This window comes from Podarcis gaigeae, assembly GCF_964106915.1.
Source record: "Podarcis gaigeae genome assembly, chromosome: 6".
Classification (NCBI taxonomy): Eukaryota; Metazoa; Chordata; class Lepidosauria; order Squamata; family Lacertidae; genus Podarcis; species Podarcis gaigeae.
Window position 1 is genome coordinate 34,757,101 of NC_139682.1, and position 20,726 is coordinate 34,777,826.

General features: G+C 43.1%; 1 protein-coding gene across 10 annotated transcripts in view; it reads right to left on the minus strand.

Moving 5' to 3' along the window:
• The window catches only part of HIPK1 (homeodomain interacting protein kinase 1), a 43,958-nt gene extending 33,865 nt beyond the window's left edge, over positions 1–10,093 (minus strand). For 4 of the 10 annotated variants that reach the window (XM_083745990.1, XM_083745989.1, XM_083745983.1 and 1 more), the window contains exons 1-2: positions 9,463–9,619; positions 453–1,530 (exon numbers count right to left, since the gene is read on the minus strand). In XM_083745990.1, the coding sequence (XP_083602116.1) occupies positions 453–1,530; positions 9,463–9,565 (1,181 nt within the window). In that variant the 5' untranslated portion in view covers positions 9,566–9,619. Of the gene's footprint in view, positions 1–452; positions 1,531–8,605; positions 8,822–8,866; positions 8,923–9,462; positions 9,620–9,657 lie in introns of those variants that run through there. The other 6 variants (XM_083745988.1, XM_083745987.1, XM_083745982.1 and 3 more) reach the window with 4 other exon arrangements.
• Between the last annotated feature and the right edge of the window lie 10,633 nt (positions 10,094–20,726).

The following is a 20,726-nucleotide window of genomic DNA, read 5'->3' on the forward strand; positions in this document are numbered from 1 at the left end:
ACTCAAACTTGGGCTTATTCATTTGGCAAGGATGACTACCATTGGAGAAATATAAATTCCCCTTGGGGATTTGTGTGGGCTTTTGAATTCTGGCTATGTTATTCAATCTACTGCATTTTACATCCCAAATTCTAGAAGCATAGAAGTTCTTTTTCTAAATGTCAAATAATGACATTTCCCCCCCCCCCCCTTGGCATCTGCATCTGCAGTCTGCTTGAAGCAGTCAGGCTTCTGAGTTCTCACTCAACTTTATCAACCCAGTTATTTGCAAAATATTTGTAAATATCTTTCAAGTTGAAAACACAAATGGAAAAGAAACAGGAAAGGATAAATGGGGAGCAGACAGAAAGCAGACAGGCATGATTTAAGGAGACAATTCACCTATCAAGTGCCACAGGATGAATGCAAAAAACCAAAACCCTGTTGTTTAAATAAATGAAATGGGTACTTACCTATAATAGCGTGATTGCAAGTAAGTAGAACACACAGCTTTCGACACATGACTTGCAGAGCCGAAGTCTATGACCTTCACCCTATACGGTTGGCGTACAGGATCAACCAGCATGATGTTCTCAGGCTTCAGGTCAGCATGTATTAGACCCAGGCTTTTCAGTTTCATCAAGGCAGTGGCCACCTGCTGCAAAATTGGCCGAATGTATTTCAGAGGCAGGGGGCTAAATTTATTTTGTTTTAAGAAGTCGTACAAGTTTTGTTCCAGCATCTCAAACACCAGGCATGTGTGGTTTTTATGTTGAAAACACTCATAAGAGCGGACAAAGTTGTATTCATCAGCATTCTCACTACTCAGCCGGGACAGGATACTCACTTCGATCTGCCCCTGCCTGGCATAGGAAGGGTGGTTTTTCAGGATTTTGATAGCTACAATCTCCTTGGTGCTCCGCTTCCAGCATTTTGCCACCTGCCCAAAGGTCCCTCGGCCCAAGAACTCCAGGACTTCATAGCTGTTTGTCATGGAACAAAGGATTTCATGCTGGACCAGCTGGTAATCCCCTTCGCCACTGGAACTACTGCTTTTCGTTGTTACAGTGGTGGTAGTGGCCGCAGCACCCACCGCAGGTCTGTTTTGCAGCATGAGAGGTGGATGTTCCTCAATAATTTGCACGCTACCGTTGCTGTCAACTTCCTCACTTTTCCTTTTTAATCCACATTTTTGGTACGGTTCCAGCAAAGCAATGTTAGCCCTGTGTGTTAGGGCCTGGCTGCTTTGGAACGACGTTGTTCCACCACTGCCTGTGCTGTCGGCTGCTGTGACCACAATGTGCTCAACTGAAGGAGCAGGGAGATGGAGGCTCTGGTCATAAGCAGGGATGCTGAAGTTTGCTACCTGGTGAGAGGAGCTGGCTGGCCCTTGAGCACCTGGGAGGTTTTTGCTGTGACTGTAATACTCGTCACCGTTACTCGGTCCTGAAACATCCCAGCTAGAGGGCTCCACTTTCAGTTTCTTGGCACTGCAGAAGGCACTCGAAGATACTGATGGGGGGGAGAATACTTGCAGCTGAGAGGCCATACCTGAAGAGTAAACAAAGAGCTAATTAATGAATAAGCAATAAATATATCACACAACAAGAAATCACACTTGGGAATGAGCCAGATTCACAGCTCTCTTTACCCACTAAGTAATAATGGTGAGTGTGTGACCTCACCAAATGTTTCCCAAAGGTAACAAGGGAAATGGCTCTTTCCATAGATTGCCTACAGCTACACACAAACTGCCACATCAGCAGCCAAACAATATTACATTCTTGGTCACCCTGGCCAGCGAGTATTTATACATAGGGGGATCAGGAACAAAGAACAATAAAAAATATTTTTTGGGGGGTACAACTTTCCTGTAAGTGGTCAAATGCGTAGTTACAAGGAAAACTGCTGAAATGTTACTTTAAGTCAGGTGTAGGAAACATGCGAGTTAATAAAATGGCTTTGAGTAGATGTGCTGGTTAAAGTATTGTGGGGTTAACATTTGCATTAATTTGCTGTTTTATAGGTTCTATCATTTCCTTTATGCTCTACTACATACAACATGTGTAATCCACCTGACCACGACCAAACAAGTTGTCCATCCTACCTCTACCGAAATACAAACCACCTACAATTAAGGACAGAAGTCACTATGTCGTCCCAATAATTACTCCCAAAGGATACTCCCCAACCTCACTCCTAGAAGCAAGTCATCCCTAAGGATATTTCCCAGATCCACAGCTTGACTGTGCTGAAAGTATTTAAAAAAAAAAAACCAACCAACTGGCTTTTAGTTCATTTCAAAGGTGCCTTGAGAACATGGAAGTACAACTTAATGAAAACTAACACTGACTAGAAAACACTAACAAGCAGAAGGGAATATGCCTGACTTCACCATCAGTATTGCAAAAGGGACACCAACACTGCCTTCAATTAAGCAATGTTAGGATCAGATGCTACTCATGACTGATGCTGATGAGCTGTAGCTTTACTGTTTATATTTTGCTAAATTTCAGTGCTGTGGTTCTGTGTGATAAAAAGAAATATACATTAAAGTATTAGAAGTAAACACTAGCAATTTCATTATGGAAGGTTAAAGGTAAAGTCGCGGACGACTTTGGGGTTGAACGCTCATCTCGGTCTATAGGCCAAGGGAGCCGGCGTTTGTCCGCAGACTGCTTCCGGCTCATGTGGCCAGCATGACTAAGCCGCTTCTGGCAAACCAGAGCAGCACACGGAAACGCCGTTTACCTTCCCGCCAGAGCGGTACCTATTTATCTACTTTTACTTTGTCATGCTTTCGAGCTGCTAGGTGGGCAGAAGCTGTGACAGAGCAACGGGAGCTCACCCCGCCGTGGGGATTCGAACCACCGACCTTCCGATCAGCAAGCCCTAGGCTCAGTGGTTTAGACCACAGCGCCACCCGCGTATGGTATGGAAGGTTACCTTCAGATAAAAACATAAATGGTCTAACAGTTTATGTCTCAAGTGTCACAGAGAAAAGGCGGCAGGCTCCTACTGGCCCTTCAAAGTCCAGTCCAAATATTTGCTTGTTGTCAAGCCTATTTAGGGGAACAGATTTTAATCTGCAATGCCTTACAAAACAGGTTATGGACCAGCTACCAGCAGCCCAAATAGCATGGCCAATAGCTGGAGGTGAGGGGAATTATAGTTCAAAGGATTAGTTCAAAACATTCAGAGGGTAACCTTTTGATCATTTGCTTTTACAGTGAAAGGAAAGTAAGGCTCAACAAAGGAGACTGGCAAACACTCTCTCCAACTTGCAGAGCCTGGATTTTAGAAACACGTGTTTTTAAAGACTAACAGAGCATTTGCCAACAGCTATTCAAGCCACGTTTCCTGCAAGACCTTAGTAGTAGTGTGACACCAGACCACAGCCAATTCACACATGTTTCTTTTGACTTTGACTAAAGTTCTCATGTTGCAAACTAGTTTCTCCATTTTGAAACAGTAGTTCATTCACAGAAGTGTTGACACTTTTGTGCCAGCTAACACTGAAAAGTTTGCTAGGAGTAGAAACAATGCCAATGAAGCAACTTATTCCATCAATACAATTTGACATTGTCCATAGAGGACAATGACAAGCTTCTGCTTGTGTCATCATTCATAATGGCCCATGTAAGCCACCGCTTCTTTACTCACTGACCTGATTCACACAACACAAAGCACATGAACAAGCAAACATGCAGGTTCCCAAAGACAAGACTGGTTGCTTTACTCCTCTTCTGAGCCCAATACTGTGGTTTGGCTTAGCCATTATGTCAAAATGCAGGCTTGCCGTTTTATTTCAATCCAGGCAAACCATGGGCCATAGTTAATATTTATAGTTAATATTTATTCTATGGCTTACTACTCATGGTTTGTCTGGGGAGATAAACAGCAAGCCTAGGTTTGGACATAATGCTAAGCCAAACTATGGTTTAGCTCAGAGCAGTGCAGCAACAGCATTAGAGAAGCAAAGGAGCAATGTTCTCTCTGCAAATTCACATGTTTGCTCTTTCATATTAAGCCATTGTTTGGCTTACTGCTACAAGTAATCTGGGACGGTCAAAAGAGCAGCTCTGGAAAAAGTGTATCAATTTACTTAGTAGGGAGTTCTATGTAGGATTTTGGGTATGTCACTACATGCAGCTATGAAGACTGCCAAATTAACTCATTGTTGCCAGCGATGATGACACACTATCCAGAGGAAGTTACACACACTTGAACAACCAATTTAAAGTATGCTTTGGTCTCTTTTAGACTGCACATATAGAATTCAAGTATGTCTCATCAGACATGTGGATTACCCCAACATGAAAACAGGGTGTTCCTTAAAATCTTTTGTGATGTGCTGGAAGACCAAGACAGGCAGAAAACAAGAAAACATGACACAGGACAAAAGCCTGAGCCAAAGCAGCCATTTCAAAACCCTGCATCAGATTGCCAACTGAAGTGACACACACATTACACAATATAAAGCTACCAATTCCTGGAAATAACAACTATCCTAAGTACTGGCAGCCTAATGTTCAACTGGCTATTCTATTATCAATTTGAGCATTTAATGCAGGATGGCAAATGTGACCTAACAGGCATTACTGAAACCTGGTGGGATTATAATCATGACTGGAATGTAAAAATTGAGGGGTATAACCTATTCAAAAGGAACAAACCAAACAGGTAGGGAAGAGGAAGAGTATTACATGTAAATCCATGACCTGGAGAATTGAAGGCATATTGAGAGTACATGGATAAAAATTGTAGGAGGAGAACAAAAGTGACCTGACTGCAGGTGTCTGCTATAAACCTTCAAGCCAGACCAAAGAGTGGATGGTGCCTTCCTACAGCAGATTACCAAACATTCAAAAAGGAGAGTTCTAGTAGTCATGGGAGACTTCGACTACCCTGATATATGCTGAAACTCTAACTCTGCCAAGAATGTATGGTTCAACAAATTCCACCACCGGCAATTTCATTTCCCAGAAGATGGAAGAAGCAACATCTCTCTTGGACCTCTTTCTCACCAACAGGGAGGAACTGATTGACAAAGTGGAAGTACTGGGAGGAAGTGATCATGTCCTCTCATGTTTCATTATACAGAGACAAGGGAAAGCTGAGTGTAGTTGGACATGCACTCTGGGATTTCTGAAGGCTGATTTCAAAAAAGCTTAATGAACTACGGGAAGAGATCCCATGATCAGAAATTCTAAAAGAGAAGGGAGTCCAAGATGGATGGAGGTTACTTAAAGTAGGAGGCATCTAGTATGGCAGCATAAGATCTTATGGATATTTAAGAACAGCATGTATTAGAAATGGAAGAAAGGAGAAATAATGAAGGAAGAGTATACAGTTGCAGGGAGAAGTCAGGTGGGCCAAACCTCAGAATGAGCTCGGGCTTGCAAGAAAGGTGAAAAATACAAGGTTTATTTGGCTATGTTTGAAGCAGAGAAAGAACAAAAAAGTAGTAGTCCGCTGCATGGAGTAGTGCTATGGGTGATAGAGAGAAGGTGGAACTGTTTAACACCTACTTTGTCTTGTCTTCACCCAAAAGGAAAGCAGTGCCCAACCTGGTGATAAAATAAACGATGCAAGGAGAGAGCTGCAGCCGAAGATAGGAAAGAACACCTAGCTACTTTAAATGAATTCAAATCTTCAGGGCCTTGGAGAACCTGTGAGGTTCCTACAGTCTGGGGGCAGGTAAATGTCCCCACCTTTAAAAAGCAGAGGAAAGAAGACCCAGGTGATCATCTTAACAGTGATACCAGGAAGTAATAGTACCACTGTATTCTACCTTGGTCAGACCACACCTGGAATCCTGTGTCCAGTTCTCAGAACAATTCAAGAAGGATATTGACAAGCTGGGATGTGTGCAGAGGAGGGCAACTAAATTGTATTTCTTCCAGATACAGAGAACAGTAGCATGTTTAGTTTTTCTGAGATCAGCTAATCCATCTGTTCAAGCTGCCTCAGTGGGTAAAACAGGAGAGGTCTTCTCTTCCCCGCCCCCCAATTATGCTTTAACCACTCACTGCAAACACCTTTCATATCTTACTGTAATTAAGCCAGGTTGTAGTAAAAGTGACTGCTCTGATCTCTAAACCAAGATAGCAATGTCTTGTACACACTACTTATTCAAGGGCAGATTAAAGGAACAACATGAATGTTTTCTCTGTGATTTTGGCAAAGACTCAAGCGTTTTCAAGAGCTAAAATCCTTTCCAACAGTTTATTCCAACTCTGTCAGGAGCATGTTGCATGTAAAAACCAGTAGTTAAGAAGGGATGAGTTTGGCTCCAAGAGATGGCCCTTCAACTTCTCACTCCCAGACAACATCTGTCCCCAAGGATAAATGCTGTACTAAAAACATCATATTAAGTTTCAAAGAACAACCACAACACAAGTTTCAATTTCAGTAAAACACTTTTATCAGTATCCAGGAAACTGTTTTAACTCCCACCCCATTTTGTATGTAAGCTAGGTCAGATGCCACATCGGCAATGTTCATGTTTTATAAAGTTGATCTTAATGCAAAATGCTATCAGTAAAAATGAGCACATTTTTGCTGCCACCAATTCTTCAGCCATGTCAACAAGTTCACACTAGCCACTCATCTAGTTCTAAAAAAAATATTAGGGTGTGATCTCCACAGTGGCAGGTTCTGCATTTCAGGGTGTTGTGACCTAGATAGCTTTAGAGGTGGGACTGCACTAATACAGTGGTACTTCAGGTTACATACACTTCAGGTTACAGACTCCACTAACCCAGAAATATTACCTCGGGTTAAGAACTTTGCTTCAGAATGAGAACAGAAATCGTGCAGAGGCGGTGCAGCGGCAGCAGGAGGCCCCATTAGCTAAAGTGGTGCTTCAGGTTAAAAACAGTTTCAGATTAAGAACAGACCTCCAGAACGAATTAAGTTCTTTACCCGAGGTACCACTGTATAGCAGATTTCATTTGCTACATCAACACACATCCAGAGCTTACGAAGATACCACAGTCCTAGACTACATAAATATTTGGTTCTGAAGAGGGCATTTAGCTTTTGTTCATAAGCAGGAAGTAAAATTAAAGCTATATTCTGCTTCAAGCAATGTAGTACAATACTTGCTTTAAGATGTTAATATAAAGCATGTTATCCCTCATGCACTTTGTGGGGTCTGAGGAACAAACTAAGGCCAGTTTTTTCTACAGTTGATAATATCAGGCTTTGGCTTTAGTCTAGCTACAGAATTTTGCTATTTATACCTGTACCCATCTAGGAACACTGAAACAGGTTATCTGGCTACCCTCTGAATACAGCACTAAATACCTGCTTTGACTCCAAGCATAATCATTCTGTGATGTATTTAATAACAACAACAGAATGCCACAATGCATGCAAAGCATTTGAGTTTATCAAAACCACCAGCTGTAAACCAGGAGTTCACTTGTTCAGCTACTAAAATGTCAAGTATTCTCATAGTGAAAACTTTTGCTATGGGAATAGAATCACAATACCACAGAGTGGAATTCACATGAGCACATTTTACTGAAGAATGACTTACGCTTTGGTTTTTCTACTTGTTAAAACACTAACATTTTTGCTAAAGGTTTCTAGTTCAGTTCAACAGAACCGCCTAGCAATCCCTCTGCAGCTCTCCCTCACAAAAATCTCCAAGTAGGGCTAGATCTTTAGACCATCCCATCTGAAACTCTGGAGAGCTGGTGCCTGCCAGTGTAGACAACATTAGTGCTAGATGAACTAGTGATCTGACTCACTATAAAGCAGCTTATGTCCCCATAACCCACACCCAAGCGTCCTGTTTGAAGGATTCCAGCAGAGACAAGAAATGAAGACAATCTCAGAGCCTGCGCTGGACTATGGACTATCCACTCCCCACAACAGGGTCACTCTGCTACAGGGCAGGGAGAGGAGCAGCAGAAGACTTTTTAATATGTTGATTTTCTTTAGTACGTTTTCTTAAAGTGTGCTTTAATATTTGTATAATAAATGTAATTTAATATTTCTGATAAGCCACCCCACCTTGGAAGGATATATATTTTGAGAGGGGCGATAAAAACGTAAGTAGTCATTAAATGAATAAGCACAAGTACAGGAAAGCTGACGATGGCGGAGGAATATGCCTCTGGAGTAAGTTCTTAAAAGGGACTTATTTCAATGAACCGTAGTTTAAACTTGGCAGAGGCGGAAGCCGGGCGGGGGGAGGGGAGAGAGAATATGAAAATGCCCTGCCCACTCACTAACCGGAGGCCCCAGCGACGGGCGTAATGGGAAAGGATTACACAGCGCCCCACTCGCTGGACGTTTTGGTTTTTTTACAGTGAGAAGGGGAACCTTGTGGATTAACAGGTTGTTACGGAGCGGGGGCCGCATAAGCAAGAGAAATAAAGGAACCCGAGTCTCGCCCTTCGACGGGCGACTCCGCCACCTACCAAGAGCTACGCGATCTGGCTGGCAACGCTCGGCCTCCGCCTCCCCAGCCAGGCCTCAGCGGCCCTCGAGTGCGATGATGGCGGCCTCTGAACCCGAGAAGCGACCTGCCCACAGCCCACGACAGAGCGCCGTCCCCGCCCGCCGCATCCCACCCCGAGGCCTCTCCTCGAGGGGCCGCCCGGGCACTTACTCGCCGCCGTTGGGGGTGTCTCAGCCACGGGCCGGGCCGGGAGCTGCCTGCCGGTGCCGGGGGACGAGCGGGCGCATCCTAGCCCCGGGAAACGGGGCCGGCCCGGGCAAGGGGGAGCGCGGCCGCCGCGGCCTTCTCGAGGCGGCCAGCACAGGGGCAACCCCCGGGCCTCTCGGATGCCGCTGACGCCAGGCTTCGGCCCCCGTCGCCCGCCCGCCAGCGAGCCCGGCCCGGCCCCCGCCGCTCTTCCAGTCGCCGCGCCCTCTGGGCCCCTCCGCTCAGCCCAGCTGCTCCCGCTCCGTTCCGCGCCCCTCTCTCGACTGAGTCAGGCGGAGCCAGCCGAGCGCAGCACGCCAGCTAACGCCTCACGCTCCGAGCGCCCAGGCGGAAGCAGCCGAGCGCCGAGGCGGGGATGCGAACAGCCGCTTTCTTTTTCCCTCCCCCCGCTCTCCACGTGATCAGCGGCGGTTGAGCCGCGCCGAGGAATCGAGGCTCGCCGTCGTGACGGGAGACATTTTCTCCGATCGTCGCGGCCGCGATACGTTAGCAAAAACGCAAATCATAAGCACGCAGCCCCTCCCCAGGCACCCGGATCCATCTCATTTGGGAAGGAGGGGGTGGGGGAAAGAGAGATACAACCCTGGACGATCAGAGCCGAGATACTAGGGGCGTTTCCAATGGAAACGGCAAACCCCGCTGCCCTTGAAAGGAGCGCCTCCATGTTACGTGCGCCAAGGCACAGGCCGAGAACATGGAGGGTCGGCTTCCCCAAGCCTAAACCCAGGAGACGGGCCCTCGTGGCGGGACCTGCCGCCCGTGACGCAGCTGAGCATGGCCTGAAAGATCAGCCGGGGCACCTTGTTCGGGAGCGAGATCGGCCGGCCGCGGGGAGAGCCGCTTTGGGGCGCGCAGGCACGGGCAGAGCGCCGTCCTCTTCCGCGGCTGCTTCGCCTGCAGCATCCTAAAGGAAAGGCTCCCCTTTGTGGCTTCACGCGCCACGTGGCTCCCCCGCCACAGCTCGACCCCGGCAAGCTGCGCAGCGCCGCACTTACTTATTTTCCATTTCGACGTGGTTATCACCCCGCTATATTCAGTTCCTCGCGCGCGCCTTTTAGTTGCCATCTTCACGCGGGTTAAGATCAGCTGAGCCCAAGTTCCCAAGTTTCTCGCCTCTGGATCGGCACAGGTCCTCTCTCTCTGATCAAGCCCAACCGATCCGCCGAAGTCCTAGACAACGACTGAAAGGGATAGGAATGCACTCCGAACTTGTCTTCAGGATGATTCTAGAGTTCTTTGCGCTTCCAAACGGCCAACGAAGTATTTTTACCGGTCCTGAGAGCATCCGCAACCGCTGCTGAAAGAAACACCAGGCCATTTCTGGAGAAGGCGAGCCAGCCTTTATATAGTCGACTCTGGTCTCACCTGGCCAGAACAATACGATTCATATGTAAATCACATCACGTTTTAGCGCCTTTGTGAATAAAGTTTTAAGTGCTTCACGCTTAGTCCTACGGTCCAATCAACATTAACGTAGATCAGCCTTTTGAGGGGCAAATCTAATCAGCAAGAGTAGTTGCCAGGAGGGATAACTGAATATAGTCATATAATCTGTAGTTGCAAAACACTCTTAATGCTGTGATCCTGCCGTTTTGCTAAGGCAAGGGAAGTGCAACGTTCTTGTAAATTGAAATCTGAAAGGGGCTAATGGTCATGAGATAACATGCTCATTTATCATGGCTTCTAAAAGCATTTAGCAATTCAGTACATTTGCCTAAGGCAAAGCTAAATAAAGTTTACTATCCTTATTTTACAGATGGGTCCAACAAACAGTTCAACATTTCAATAGGGTACAATTATACAGAACAAGTAGGCTCACTTTTAAGTAGAAAGCCACTCTGCCTCCATTATTCCCCTCTAAACAAAGTCAGTATCTGCAATAAAAATTAACAAAGATGTTAGTTTCAACTTAGAATTAATAAACACTGAAGGCTTTGCACTGGCTACAAAGGAATGCTTTGGGGGTTTTTCCAGCTGGGGCTGGATGCTCTATAGGCCAGATGCCAGGACCCTGCAGCTCAGGGATGCCCCAAATGACCACACAGATGATTGGGCAGCAGCAAGCAGAGCTAGTTCAGAGCCCATCAGGGCTGACACAATTCACTGCAAAAACCTTTCTTACTATTTTATGGCCAAGAGACAGCTGGCCAGGCATGTACATAATGCTCTTTAAAGAAAAAAAAACTTTTAAAATATATTATTCTTTCTATTACAAAATGGTGCTTATTCCCCAGTAAATTTATTTACCACCCAGGCAGGAGAAGCAAAGCTCATTTTGTTCCTGCAGTCACGATGCTATGATTTAAGTATGTTTAAAATGCAAAACTGCACATGCTCATAGCATGTTTTTAAAATCAGGGTTGGCATCCTTCCCCCCCCCTCAACGTGATAGCAGTGGGGGGGGGGGACAGAAAAGAAGTGTTAATTTGGAGCTTCACAACTGAAATGTCTTTCCTTACAATATACAGGTTCAAGAGGAAAAGGGGGGCATTCTTCCCTTTTCTACTTTCCAGTACCATGTCTAGCAATAAAAATGGTCACATTTTAGTCTAGAAACCCTTATCTAGTACAGCAGAGAAATGTTTGTGGGAGGGGAGGAAACACTGTCCTTTCTTCCTCCCCCAAGGCCTGAACAGAAGTATTTTGTTATATATCCCCATTAGTGCTAAACTGCCCATTTTACTGTAACCTACTATCCTCTGTACATCTCTTTTATAAACTGAAACATTACTTAAGAGTTTCAGGTGGAGTCTGTTAGGCACAGAAATAGCTGGGTTACTGAAGCTTAAAAGCCCATTTCTCAGGTTGCTTCTAGACTTCACTCATGAGAGGAGCAAAGGCAAATGTCTTGTGCTTCCTGGGTCTGCCCCTCTCTGTCATGTCTAAAGTAGAAATTTGATGCAACCTTTTGCTGTGAGGTGTACACGCTATCCCCAAATTGTCTCCATCCCCCCCCCCCAGTAGAGTTCCTGCTTTTTAATAGCTGCATGAAATGCTAACAGTAAAGCTTTCCTAGCATAGGTATATAGTAGTGGAGGAGAAAGATTAACCTGTTAAATATCTTGCTGTGCAGCAGCTAAAGACACAAGGCCCAGCTATTACATGCAACATAACACACCAAGCAAATGGTTTCCTTTTAGGGAAGGTTTCTAGCTCAGTGTTAGAGCATCTACTTTGCATACTAGAAAGTCCTGGGTTCAATCCCAGGCAGCTCCATGTAGGGCTGGGAGACAGCCAGTTCTGAAATCCTGGGGAGCAGCTGCAAATTGGTGTGGATCATACTAATGCGAAATGGATCAATGGTCTGACTCAGGATAAGGCCGTTTCCTTTTTGGCTATTTTCTAGTGTAGGTATAAAAAGGTAAAGGACCTCTGTCCAGTCGTGAACGACTCTGGGGTTGCAACGCTCATCTCGCTTTACTGGCCAAGGGAGCTGACGTTTGTCCGCAGACAGTTTTTCCAGGTCATGTAGCCAGCATGACTAAGCCACTTCTGGCGAAACTAGAGCAGCGCACGAAAACGCCATTTACCTTCCCACTGGAGTGGTACCTATTTATCTACTTGCACTTTGACGTGCTCTCGAACTGCAAGGTTGGCAGGAGCTGGGACCGAACAACAGGAGCTCACCCCGTCACGGGGATTCAAACCACTGACCTTCCGATTGGCAAGCCCTAGGATCAGTGGTAGCAAGTTCTATTGATAGCAGAATTAGTGGCTGCCCTCCAGATCTTTAATATACATTTAAAGCTCACACACAGTACACCCCAAGGATTAGGAGAATTACAATTAGTTAAGAAAGGCATTTTAGGTCTGTGAGAAGTAAAGTACAGATCCCAGGATTCTTTGGGCAGGGGTAAATATGCTTTAAAGGTATGGCGTGTATGCAACCAGTGTCACATTCTTGCAAGGGATGTTTAACTCTGTTTCCCCTAAATTGGAGTAAGAAAGGTCAAAAGCATCTGAATAGTAGCCTTTTCACCCTTCTGAAAGCAGTGTTGCGACCAGAAACAGTATTTTACAGGGGAAGGTGGCTGAAAGTTAAACCCTTAACAGGAACACATCCAGCTACAATCTAGGGATTGCAGAGGGGACCAGGGAGCTGCTAAGAAAACTCCAGAACCATTTCTAGTCTTTCTGCCAACCTAAGAGTCAAAATCCTAAACCAGGGGTAGGCGGCCTAATCACCTTCTCAATCCGGACCGTGGACGGTCCGGGAATCAGTGTGCTTTTACATGAGTAGACTGTGTCCTTTTATTTCAAATGCATCTCTGGGTTATTTGTGGGGCCTGTCTGGTGTTTTTAAATGAGTAGAATGTGTGCTTTTATTTAGAATGCATCTCTGGGTTATTTGTGGGGCATAGGAATTCGTTCATATTTTGTTTCAAAATATAGTCCGGGGCCCACCACATGGTCTGATGGACCGACCCCCTGCTAAAAAAGTTTGCTGACCCCTGTCTGAACCTTTGAAATTTATCAAGTTTCCTTCCAAGCCAGTGCTTCACCTGGGATAGAGGCATTAACATGATAAAAAGGGGTTGATGGCCCATCTGAGAGGAATTATTGGGCCTGGGCAGACAGAGGTTGCCATGGTGATGAAGTGTGTGTTTGAGGTGACAGGAAAAGAGAATCTTTAGAGCAAGGTGTGTTGGGAAGAAAAAAGAGAGAGAAAAGACTGAGATCCATCTTGTATAGGTTCCCTGAAGGCTGGCCGGGAGAGATGCCAATGGCGCCACTGCTGATGGTCTGGGCACTGACCAGATCCAAACCTGCTTTCCTTCAGCAAACTGGCTGCATCATGCTTTTTCAGAGTATAGCACATGAGTGTGTTGTAAACGAAAATCTGCCCTTTTCCCTTATGGAGTATCCATATAGAGTCCTTACGTAGGTTCCCTATTGGTAGGAGAAAATAACAGAGGCCAACCAGAGAATATTGAGAAGCAAAGCAGCTAGTAAGTCTGATCTTTAATCATCCGTTGCAACAGGGTCCTCACTCCCCACATGCAGGAGGGAGGAGGAACCAAGAACAATGGCCCGCAAGGCCTTATATAGACATTTTTAATTCTCTGCCCTGGAGCTCAAGACTCTGCCCTGGAGCTCAAGACTACCCCTCCATACATCACAGAAGGGGTGTAACCCAAGACCACCCCCCACAAACCATATCTGCATCACAGAAAAGGTGTTGTTTTTCCTGTCCACCAGGTTATCTGATTGCCTTTCCTGATAGCCTTTCCTGATAGTCTGTCACCCATTAAAATGCTGATTACTCAATTCCTGAGACAATGGGAAGGCTCCCTGACCCCGCCCCCTCCTTGCAGAGAAAACTTTTGGTCAGTTTGGGAATCAAAAATGATTTCAGGTCAGTCTTCCTGTGCTGATCTATGTAAATGCTTGGTTGGTACACTTATAAACATTCAACATCTATCTAAGACCTCAAAATTCCTATCACAATACCCCCTTTGGTGCTAGAATTTTTCTTAAAAAATTTTGCTCCACAAATAATATGGTATGCTGTAAATGGATGCCTTTGTGTAAGTATAGGATATCACATAAAAATAACACATGTTGCATTTTGCTACTGAATTACTTGCGGCATTCTAACACTTTGGAAGAAACATTTACTCAATAGTGGTCTATGTTTCTCACTTAGCAGGAAGGTCCAATAATGATTGGAAATGCAGTTTGTTTTGTTTCTGCCTTTTTTGTGTGTTCTCAGGTGTCAAACTTAGCTCTCCTCCATCATACCACAGCAGCAACAATCCCTGGTGAATCCCTATAGACCATGTCACCTTGGCATAGGTTTGGACATGTCGTGAGAGAGATGTCCTTGCCTTGACCTTTCTATGGGATTTTATTATTATAGGCTCTGGTCTTGCACTATGGGGAAGTTGCTCACTTGGCCTTAAGGGGGGGAAAAGGTAGTTTCAGTCTGGGTACACTTGTCGAATTCAAACTGAGTCCAATTAGAATTTAGATAGCACCATGGTTTTCAACTTTTCAAATCATGGTTTTCAACTTTTCAAACCAATCTGTAAAACACATTCTAAAAAGGGCACCTGTCCAAATTAGTCAATTTAACTCTATAAGGGATCATTCCTGCTAAATCAAGGCATATATACCTTCATGCATTTGCTGTTTCATGGATCCTGAAGCTTGCCTTTTTTGTGTGAAATGAATTAAAATAATTTAAAAATGGTTAGAGAAGGCACATTGCAGAGTGCCAGGTGGAACATGATCTAATCTAAATACTGGATTACGCAATAGCCTGATCTATTAGAAGCCTTAAAATGCATGAGAATCCTCCACTGGTGTAAGCAATAAGACACTATATACTGAACATAAAAACAATTACAGGACACACAATAATTGGGTCCCCTCTTTGTGGAACTAACATACTGTCAGACACATTTTAGCATTCCTACATAATATCACACAACAAACTAATTAAATATCAGTTGCATATCTTGAGGCAATCGTGATCTTTTACATATCTTTTCAATCCTGGAGCACAGTCTTGAGGTTTAAAAGTGAGAGAGTGTCTTTGCAATTCAACTTTTCCCCTTTTGTCAGCCCCGCCCCCTGTCAGTCTATATCCTTTGGAAAGAGATAGCTGTGGCCACTCTGGTATCTTTTGTTGTTGTTGTTGCTGCTGCAGGTAATAAATAGCCTTGCAATCAGGAGGAATTGGGCTGAGGGTTTTCCATCATTGGGTCTGCATTAACATCTGTAGAAGGGATATCCTGCAAGGGGTTTTTTAGGGACTTAAAGACACAGTTAGAAAAGGAAGGGGCAAAAGCCAAAAAATAAATAAATAAAATCTCCTTGAGTTATCTTAGGAAGCTACAAATAATAAAATCTTAGCGTGTTAAGCATTTTAATCATTTGAATATTATTATCACATTTCCATATAATTATTATCTACTAAGTTTGTTTGCTTTCATTCACTTAGTTACTCCACATATACAGGAAGAAAAGGGTAGAAATACAAGAAAGGTGAAAACAAAAATAAAAAATTAGCTTACCAGTCAGATGAAAACAGACTTGACACAAAGACATCAGATTTAGAGAAGAATTAGGTATTATTAAATAATACAAAGATATTATCAAAACCACACAGATTACTATTGGACTGAAAAATAGGAAAACATTGGGGAAAGGCTTAAAATTCACCATGTGCTATCTGATAAAAGAGAACTTCATGAAAATGGCTTACATATGGTACCTGATCCCATCCAAATCAGTCAGAATAAATAAATATCAGCAATAAGTTTTGGAGATGCAACAAAATGAAGGAACCTTATTCAACATGTGGTGGACATGTCCCCAAAGTAAAAAAAAAAAAGAAAAGAAAAAAGGGCATGACCTATGAGGAACCAAAAATAAATAAATGCTAAAACACACAATTGTTAAAGAAACTCTACTCTTATCTATTTTGGCATTCTAACAATGAGCATCCCAAATGAAAAGAAAAGAGTGTTTCTTGATGTGATAACATCGGCTAGAATGTTAATAGCAAAATACTGGGAAATGAGTTAATACCAAGAAAAGATGAATGGCAATTTAAAGTTGTGCAAGTACCTTGAACTAGCCACAACGACAGAACTAATAAGAAATACTCAGGCGAAAAGGTAAACAAATACCATTCCACAAACAATGTTTGGTTGTGCTTAGATTAATTTCATAGATATAATGGGAAAACTGATTAATAAATGAAAACAGATTATTTGTAACTTAAAAATTGTCAAAGCCACTAACACAAATGCAATTACTTTTCTGAGAACCTTGGATATAGAATATTTAAATTACTGTTTGTATCCCCTCATTATTATTTGTGCTGTGGGAGAAAAGAAGGGACAAACACTTTTTTAATTTGTTTAGTCTTCTTAGAGGTTCATGTATCCTGTTTGAAAGGGGAAATTATTTCATGTGAAAATCTGTCAGGAAATGCTGTTCCTAAAATGCATAGGTATATATGCATTTTAGGAACATTATAAAATTCCTAATTTTATAACTATAAAATTATAAAATTAACTATAAAACTATAAAATTCCTAATTTTATAACTATTATAATTTTATAACTATTATAACTCCTATCCTAATTTTATAACTATTATAAAATTATAAATTCATTAAAATCCTTTTTTTGCTTTTCCTTTTCTTTTTTTTTTAAGTAAAAACTACTCAAGATTCAAACTTATAGTAGGAGTACTCTGATATTTATACCTGTGGAAAGAATTTGGCATGTTAGATTTGGAACTTGGCAACCACTTAACTTTTGATGGTCCAGTACTTAACCCCTTTTGTTTTGTTTCTTAAGTAGCCCCTGGAGCAAAGGACACATAAGGGTGATTTCCCTCAATGGTTCCAAGTTTTTACATAAAGAAATTTGAATATTTTTTTCTCCTGCAGGGCAGAGCTTTGTCAGTTCTTGGTTTAAACCAGGTGGGAAGTAAGCACCAACCAGGCTTCTTTCCCATCAGGAGTCTGCGGGTTCATTTCTTTTGAATGAGGTGCACCCATTTTCTAAGACTGACAAACTCTGAAAAGGGGAACCTAGAAAAACTCCTTAACTGGAAACGTGGATAAGCTCGAAAAGGGGTTGGACCTGGCAAACTCCGAAGGGAAAGGGACCTGGGGAAATGGACAAACTCCGAAGGGAAAAGGACCTGGTGAAACCTGGACAAACTCCAGAAAAGGGCGTCTGGGGAAACCTGGACAACTTCAAAGGGGGAAGGACCTGGGCAAACCCCGAAGGGTCTGAAAAGGGGGAAACCTGGACAAGCTCTGAAAGGAGAAGGACCTGGGCAAACTCCGAAGGGTCCAAAAGGGAAAAATCTGGACAAACTCTGAAAGGGAGGACCTGGACAAACTTTGAAAGGTCAGGAAGGAGGAAATCTGGACAAACTCTGAAAGGGGAACCCTCCCTCTTTTAATTTCTGTTCATCCCAACCCACTACCCAAATAGATATGGTGACACTATGTTGGGGTTGTCATATTTCCAAAAGTGAAAGGCCAGACAGAAAAGTTGCTAAGCTTTTTTTGGCAAAGATTTTGACAAACTGCTTCCGGCTATGTCTGGGAAATTCTGGATGTATTTCCTACTATATGGAGATTAGAACATACCTCCCATGAGTAGAAAGGTATTTGATTGGTTATTAAAAGCCACCAAGATTAGAATGTTATGCATATACTTACATAGGTAAAATTCCTGTTGAGTTTAGTGGGACATTTCTGAGTATACATGCACATAATCGAGCTAAAGGACAGGAAAACTACAATCAATTGATATAGGTCAGAAATTTAATTGTAATCATGGCTTCAGGGGACCCCCAATAATCAAAGATGATGATGATGATGATTATTATTTTAGTATGCAGTTGGACAGAAAATGTGGTTGGGCGATTAATGCAATTGGAAAGCTGATTATGTGCAGTCTGAAAAATGGGAGGGGGGTTACATATTAGGCAAATGTTTTATTAAGATATTAAATAACAGACAATTAAAGGAACAGCATGTACATAGATTATATAAGTATAAAATGTTCTCAGTTTTCAGATTTAAAACAAACTGCCCAGGCCATATTAAAACACCACCTTTTTTGCCAGATCCTCATCTTCTTCACCTTCAAGCAGTTGATATCATAGTTTGTAGTAGAGGCAACTGCTGAACTGATCAGACCAATTTCTTTGTTAAGCTAATGGCCTTAGCTCGGGCTATAAGCACCCCCCATGTGGATGGCCAAAGACCTGTTGGGTCTTCCTTCTATCCCACCTGGATGAATGGCAAGTCATACTTGAAGTAGAAGAACACTGGCCAGGGCTTAACCTTTTGTCCAAGTCTTGGTCTGAAAGCTGGGAAGAGACACAGAGGCTTGTCTTGCTCTGTGTGCAGAATCCAATGCTTATAGCTATGTGAAGGAAGAAGTTAGTGAGAGGAAGTGAGAAGGGGTGCAGCCCCTAGTCATAGATCAAAATAAAGAGATCAACGTAAGCAACTGAAAAATCATGTCTGTGGGGCAAAAAATCATTTCCAGAAAGCAAAGCAAAACTTGTCTGAACCATAATGCAGTTTAATGTAGCCTTTGTTGGTATGGACTGACTACTGTGCAATCGGTGTGATTACTAGCACAGCCGATGAGCATTCCACGGTCAGTCTGCAAGAGCAACAGCAAATTCCTGTGTCTATAGGACTTCCCCAGCTTTGCTGTGTTTTTCTCTCCAGGGTTGCAATGGCAAAACCCCTCGGGAGATGTGCTGCGGAACACACTAAATGCTATTTGTAGCTCACATTTTGTGCCTTTTTGCCATTATTTAAGCGGCAACAGTAGTAGTAGTTTGATGGCATCAGGAGCTCATGGGGGTTAGGGGGAGGAAACCAGAGGCTTGATGGGAGATGGGGGCTAACAGCTAAGTATATGTATGCCATCTTGGGTTTAATGACAAAAGGACAGAAGGATAGAATTGTAAGGAAAAAAACAATCTGCAAGGAGTCGCACCTCCAATGAAATCAAGCTTGTAGATGATTCCTCCCCTCTCATTTTATCCTCACAACAAACAAATGAACCTGGGTAGGCTGTGAGAGGAGTAGCTCAAGGGCTGTGCACACACCACACATTGAAAGCTCATTCCTGCCCCCTGAGAATCCTGGGAACTGTAATTACTTCTCACAGAACTGCAATTCCCAGCACTCTTAGCAAACTACAGATCCCCGGATTATTTGGGGGGTACTTTTTAATGTATGGCATATACACAGCCAAGGTAACCCGGTGTGTTTCATGGCAGAGTGGGGATTTGAGCCCGAATATCCCCTTTTCCGATCCAGCAATCTAAAGCGCCTGCTGCTGATCACATCCCTATAAGCATTTTGAAATTCATGGCACTTAAAAATACTTTCCGACCAAAAAATTACATTGAAATGTATGTTTCAGTGAACAAAAATGTCTATAATGTTTTAAACTTGCATGAAGGAGAATTTACATATTGCCAGCTCTTATTTAGAGGCTGATCCAAGCCTTGTTAAAAATTGGAGGATGTCTCCCTTTGTGCTAGTTACAGGTAGGTAGCCATATTGGTCTGCTGTAGTCGAAACAAACAAACAAAAAAATTCTTCCAGTAGCGCCTTAGAGACCAACTAAGTTTGTTATTGGTATGAGCTTTTGTGTGCATGCACACTTCTTCAGATACACTGAAACAGAAGTCACCAGACCCTTATATATAGTGACAGGGTGGGGAGGGGTATTACTCAGAAGGGTGGTGGGAATGGGTGATTAGCTGATAGATGTGGTAAACCTGTTAACGACTGTTAACGACTGCAATTGGTCTTACAGGAAAAAGCAAGGTGTGAGATGGCTAAAAATAGCTTTATCTTGTATAATGAGATAAGAATCCAATGTCTCTATTCAGACCAGGTCTCTCCATGGTTTTAAGTTTGGTAGTAAGTTGCAATTCAGCAACCTCTCTTTCCAGTCTACATATTTCTGAAATCGTTTGAAGAAGTTAAAACAGTTCAACGCATCATCAGAGATCTACCACCTCTCCTAGACAATGACAGTTCTCTTTCTCAAGCTCTGGGAGGAAGATCTTTCATTGCCTGCAGACAGCCACCCAATCTTAAAGAACTCCTCACCCACAGTAGGGGAACACTTCAATCTCCCAGGACATTCTATACAAGATCTCAAAGTACTATTACAAAACTATTTCAGAAATATATACACGATAAAGCTATTTTTAGCCATCTCATCCCTTGCTTTTTCCTGTAAGACCAATTGCAGTCATTAACCCTCTCACTATATATAAAGGTCTGGTGACTTCTGTTTCAGTGTATCTGAAGAAGTGTGCATGCACACAAAAGCTCATACCAATAACAAACTTAGTTGGTCTCTAAGGTGCTTATTATTTTGTTCCGTTTGTGCTAGTTTCAGGAAGAGATTTTTAAAAGCTACCTTTAATATGGACTTGAGTTTTTCCTTGTTTTTCCTTTAGGAAAATCAGACAGAAAAAGAACCTGCTTTTCCTGCTGCTGCAATGGTAGGTTGACACTCCTCACTCTCATATGACAAAGGACATT